Source organism: Mastomys coucha, unplaced genomic scaffold (assembly GCF_008632895.1).
Source record: "Mastomys coucha isolate ucsf_1 unplaced genomic scaffold, UCSF_Mcou_1 pScaffold16, whole genome shotgun sequence".
NCBI classification, from domain to species: domain Eukaryota; kingdom Metazoa; phylum Chordata; class Mammalia; order Rodentia; family Muridae; genus Mastomys; species Mastomys coucha.
The window spans coordinates 37,240,828-37,246,618 of NW_022196898.1; the positions used below are offsets into that span (position 1 = coordinate 37,240,828).

The 5,791-nt window shown below is 43.0% G+C and overlaps 1 protein-coding gene across 2 annotated transcripts in view; it reads left to right on the forward strand.

Moving 5' to 3' along the window:
- The window catches only part of Cct3 (chaperonin containing TCP1 subunit 3), a 23,871-nt gene that overhangs the window by 10,714 nt on the left and 7,366 nt on the right, over window positions 1-5,791 (forward strand). For both annotated transcript variants that reach the window (XM_031374357.1, XM_031374358.1), the window contains 4 exons: window positions 1,191-1,377; window positions 3,269-3,418; window positions 4,474-4,606; window positions 4,787-4,868. In XM_031374357.1, coding sequence (XP_031230217.1) covers window positions 1,191-1,377; window positions 3,269-3,418; window positions 4,474-4,606; window positions 4,787-4,868 — 552 coding nt within the window. The remainder of the gene's footprint in view (window positions 1-1,190; window positions 1,378-3,268; window positions 3,419-4,473; window positions 4,607-4,786; window positions 4,869-5,791) is intronic.

Here is a 5,791-nt window from a genome sequence, read left to right on the forward strand (position 1 = left end):
GGGATTTGAACTCAGGACCTTCAGAAGAGCAGTCAGTGCTCTTAACTGCTGAGCCATCGCTCCAGCCCCCCTTTTAGATTTTTAAGGAGCAGATTGAAACAGGGTATCTCAGTGTGTAGTCTTGGCTGGTCAACCCGGTTGACCTCAAATCTGTAGAGATCATGCTGTCTCTGACTCTGGAATGCTAAGATTTAAAAATGTGTTCTACCATGCTTAGATCTTTGTTGTTGTGTGTGTGGATGTGGGTATGCATGAGTGGGTGGGTGCATGAGCATATGTGCATATGACTGCAGGTATCTGAGAAAACCAGAAATGTGACTCCCCTGCAGCTAGAGTTAACACACTGTACACGGGTCCTCTAGAAGAACAACAAATGCTCTTAATTGTTTAGTCATATCCCCACCCCCCACCTTTAGATTTATTTTTATGACTTATAAAACATGGCATTTGGGTGCAGGTTGTATTGAACTTTATGCATGTGTTAGCCAAGCACTGTACCACCAAGTTGCACCTCCAACACCAGAAACCATTATTTTGAGACATGGGCTCATGCAGTACAGGTTGACCTGGACTTTACTGTGTAGCACTGAAGATAACCTTGAACTTTTTAGCCTCCCAAGTCAGCCTCCCAAGGGCTAGAATCAAAACCACACCTGAATTTTACAGGGCTTTGAAGTTGAACCTGGGACTATTTTTTTCAAAACTGGGATCCATATTTCTCAGGCTGAACCTCCTGACTCTTGTATCCCTGGCTACATTTTTTAGCAAGCAGTAACTGCTTATCTAGAACACTTACCTTAAAGATTTATTTATTTATTATATGTAAGTACACTGTAGCTGCCTTCAGACACACCAGAAGAGGGCATCAGTTCTCATTACAGATGGTTGTGAGCTACCACGTGATTGCTGGGATTTGAACTCAGGACCTCAGGAAGAGCAGTCAGACCCATCTCTCCAGCTCCTAGAACACCTTAGATGATGCTTTTGGAAGCTGTTGCCTCTTCCCTAAAATCTGTTTGGCCTTGTAAAGTGCTTTAGGAATTTTAGCAGTATTTGAACGTTTAGCAAGAGGTCTTGTCACTTTAATCACCTCATTCTGCCTCTTGGCATGTTCTCATGCTCTCTGAGGTTTACATGAGTTACTGTGTTAAATGTTTTATGTTCACTCTTATCTTGGTTTCTTTTTCTAGTACCCCTGTTGATGTCAATAACCGTGATATGATGTTGAACATCATCAATAGCTCTATTACTACAAAAGTCATCAGTCGGTGGTCCTCTTTGGCATGCAACATTGCACTGGATGCTGTTAAGACTGTGCAGTTTGAAGAGAATGGCAGAAAAGAAATTGACATCAAGAAGTATGCAAGGGTGGAAAAGGTAAGCTAGTCCAGTGTGTGTGTGAGCGTTAAGTATCTGGCATGGTCATTCCAATTCAGAGTAGGGTGTCCTTATTTAGTTAGAACTAGAGAGAAGAACTGAACTAACTTGGAGCCTGGAAACAAAAACCTAAGAGAGTGTCAAGGAGAATTCATGATATCATTTTTTTGTTGCCTTTACTGCCTTCTTTACACAAGGTTTACAGGGTGGGGAAGACATTGGTATGTCCATATCTATGCTGTGGGTATTAATTAGCCACTGGTGAGGATATTAATTTTACAAGTGCTGAGGTTTGTGAAATGGCTTAGCGGCTAAGAGCACTTACTGTTCATGTAGAGGGCCCACATTTGATTACCAGCACCCATGTGGTGTCTCACAGCCATCCATAACTCAGTTCCAGAAAACCTGATTCCTTCTTTAGACCACTGAGGTCTCCAGGTACACATGTATTACACATACATGCAGGCAAACCAGTTTGTTAGTCAGGGTTCTCTAGAGAACAGAACTGATGAATATTAAAGAGAGGCTTTATTAGAGTGACTATTCCAACAGTGGCTGTTACCTGACAGAAAAATAAGATTCTGGTAGGGGCTGGAGAGATGGCTTAATGGTTAAGAGTGCAGACTGCTCTTGTAGAGGTCCTGAGTTCAATTCCCAGCAACCACATGGTGGCTCATAACCATCTGTAATGGGATCTGATGCCCTCTTCTGGTGTCTCTGAAGACAACTACAGTGTACTCATGAAAATAAATAAATTTAAAAAAAAATGATTCTGGTAGTCCTTCAGTAGTACACTAGGCTGGTTGTCTGAGCTGGTCTTCAGTCTACTTGGAACCCCAGAGAAGTAGGCTCTAAAGCCTCAGCAGCAGAACAGATGAGTTTGCCGGTGAGAATGAGAGCAGGCAGGCAGGCAGGCACCAAGTGTCCTCGTCCTGTGTCTTGTTATGTGGGCTGCCACCAGAAGGTGAGACCCAGATTTAAAGTGGGCCACTTTCTGACCTCAGATGATCCCATCAAGAAAAATCTTTCACATGTGTGCTAGTTGCTTGGGTTTTAGTTAATTCCAGGTGTCAGTTGACAACCAAGGTTGGCCATCATATACTCATTATAATAAAATTTGCTTGGGCAATGGTGTCACACACCTTTAATCACAGGCAGAGGCAGGCGGGTCTTTGTGAGTTTGATGTCAGCTTGGTCTCCTGAGTTCCAGGACAGCCAGGGGCTATACAAAAGCTTTCCTATTTTTACTAAATTTAAGATCAGGGTATAAGTGTAGTAGCTAGTGTAATATCTTACAGCAGGTGAAGCAGCCAGTGCTCTTTATCCCTGAGCCATCTCTCCAGCCCCTGAAGTAGATCCTTTCAGATCTTTGTCAAGACAGTGAATTTCTGTGGATCTTGTCCTTCAGGTTGAGTGTCATGGCCCAAGATTAGTGTACTTCCTAAGGAGTCAAACATTTGCAGCCAAGCTTGGTGGTGAACAACTTTAACCCCAGTATTTGGTGGATACGGTATTTGGACCTTTGTGAGTTCGAGGATAGCCACAGCTATGTAGAGAGATTGTATCTCAAGACAAAAACAAGAACATATTTGCAGCCGTTGTTTTGGTTCTCCTTGTATTCCTAAAGGACCTGGAACTCACTGATGCTCAGGCTGCCCTAGAACTTATAGAAAGCCTGTTACTTGGCTATTTAATTAGTTTGTTTTTGAGCTTCATGGAAGAGCAATACCTTGGACTTCTGAAAGAGTAGTCTTTTGAGAAAGAAGTTTATATGAAGATAGATTTGAGAAGGATTTGGCTTGTATGCAGGGAAGCAAGTGCTATATGACATATCATCAGTCCCAGTTATTGCATCTTGGTTATGTGTTAAAGTAAACCTTCCTTTGCTCAGATACCTGGGGGCATCATTGAAGACTCATGTGTCTTACGGGGAGTTATGATTAACAAGGATGTGACCCATCCAAGAATGCGCCGCTACATTAAGAATCCTCGAATTGTGCTACTGGATTCTTCTCTGGAATACAAGAAAGGAGAAAGCCAGGTAAGATTCCCAGCCTTGTGGGGTTTTTTGTTTTTGTTTTTGAGATAGATTCTCTTTACATAGCCCTGGCTATGTAGACCAGGCTGGCCTCAGATCCACCTGGCTCATCCTTCCAAGTGCTGGGATTAAAATGCATGTGCCACTGCCCCTGGCTTTCCAGCCTTTTTTTTTTTTCCTTTTCTCTCTCTCTCTCTCTCTCTCTCTCTCTCTCTCTCTCTCTCTCTCTCTTTTGGTTTTTCAAGACAGGGTTTCTCTGGTTTTCAGCCAGGTTAGCCCTGGCTGTCCTGGAACTCACTCTGTAGACCAGGCTGGCCTCGAACTCAGAAATGCGCTGCCTCTGCCTCCCAAGGGCTGGCATTAAATGCGTGCGCCACCACCGCCTGGCCCCAGCCTTTTTGTTTTGAAGTGGACTCTGACTACTAATATGGACAAGTGACAATAAAGTCACGTGCGTGCTGCCATTTACTTTCCTTGCTTGAAAATAGTTTGATGTTACTTTGTTTTCTGTCCTGCATTCATTGAGATGTGTTACAAGGTCCTATCTGCGTGAGTGGGTGAATGAGGCAGGAAAACCACTTGCTTACACCTATAATCCCAACACTTATGGGGCTGAAAATGAGATCACCCTGGGCAGAGTAAGACCCTGTCCTAAAAAAAGCCAAAGGTTTCTAGAAATTAAGATCTAAATTATTCATGCACACTAATTAGTAAGACAAAGGTCCAGCTCAGATGTGTGAAACAGATGTGATGTTTTAACATTCAGATTCACATTTCCTGGAATACATGAGAGGGCTGGGTGGAGGGAGTACAGTAACTGTGATGACACCTGACTGTCATCATCAGCCTGGCGATTTTTATTTTCATTTTTAAGTTATTTTATTGTGTGTGTGCCTACACATACATGTGGAGGTCTGTGGGGAACACAGCCTTATGTGTCTGTAAGGGCAGCTTAGTTGGGTCCCCTGGAGCTGGAATTCCAGGCAGCTGTGAGTGCTACTCCTGACTGCTGAGCCATCTCCAGCTTCATTCAGTCAGTGCCTGTTCTTCATTCACAGACTGACATTGAGATTACACGAGAAGAGGATTTCACCCGAATTCTGCAGATGGAAGAAGAGTACATCCAGCAGTTGTGTGAGGATATTATCCAACTGAAACCTGACGTGGTCATCACAGAAAAGGGCATCTCAGGTAGGGCCCGTTTATTTTTCAAGCCTGCCTTTGAAGTAGAAGAGGGTGAGTGGTGTGGTTTGGTTTTTCCCTCTGGTTAGCAAAGACAGCTGTGTCTTGTTTTAAATACTTTGGAGATAAAACCAGTTCAGAAACCAGTAGTTTGGGTGTCTAGCTAACGCGTCTACTTTTAAATTTCAGATTTAGCTCAGCACTACCTCATGCGGGCCAATGTCACAGCCATTCGTAGAGTCCGGAAAACAGACAACAATCGCATTGCTAGGTAAGTAAGTCAGTTAAAGGTAACTTTTAATCTTATTTTAGTTTCATGGTATATTCATTGTCTGAAATAGTACAGGGTGCAATAACTGCTTGTCAAAAGGTTCTGTTCTCAGAACTTTTGGCTCAGTAGTAAAAATAATGTCTTTCATTTTTTGATTTGTTTGTTTGGTTTTTTTTCTGTTTTGTTTTTGGTTGGTTTTGAGAAAAGCTCTTGCTCTGTATCCCTCAGTGACATGCATCATTCTGCAGACCAGGCTGACCTGGAGTTCGCAGCAGTCCTCCTGCCTCTCCAGTTCTAGGCTTACAGGTGTTAGACCATTCAGGGCTGGCAATCTATTTTGACTGGCTCAGAATATAGCAGAAGCATTAGATCTCTGCTGGTGGAACCACCTCCATAAATTTCAGTACACTGATGTCTACATTCAGGATATATGTTTCTAGTGCTAATTTATTACGGCCAGAGTGGTACATGTTTATAACTCCAACAGTGGGGTCAGAAAGGTAGGAGAATCATCGAGGCCAGTCGAGGCTATGTGAGACCTTGTCTTAAAATTTTGTCTATGAGTGCAGGTGACCAAGGGTGCCAAAAGAGGGCGCCTACCTATTGGAGTTAACAGGCATTTGTGAAACAAATAATGTAGGTGCTGGTAATGAACTACTGTCCTCCAGAAGAGTACACTTGACCATTGAGCTATCTTTGAATTGTCCCCATCATTTTACAGCTGGCTGTGGTGATTGCATCTTTGGAGGCAAAGATGAACTATCTGAGTTTAAGACCAGCCTGATCTACGTAGTGAGTTCTAGGGCAGAAACTCAAAAAAATACCAACAAAACTTTTATTAAAAAAGTAAAGACTTGGGCTGGTGAGATGGCTCAGCGGGTAAGAGCACTCACTGACTGCTCTTCCGAAGGTCATGAGTTCAA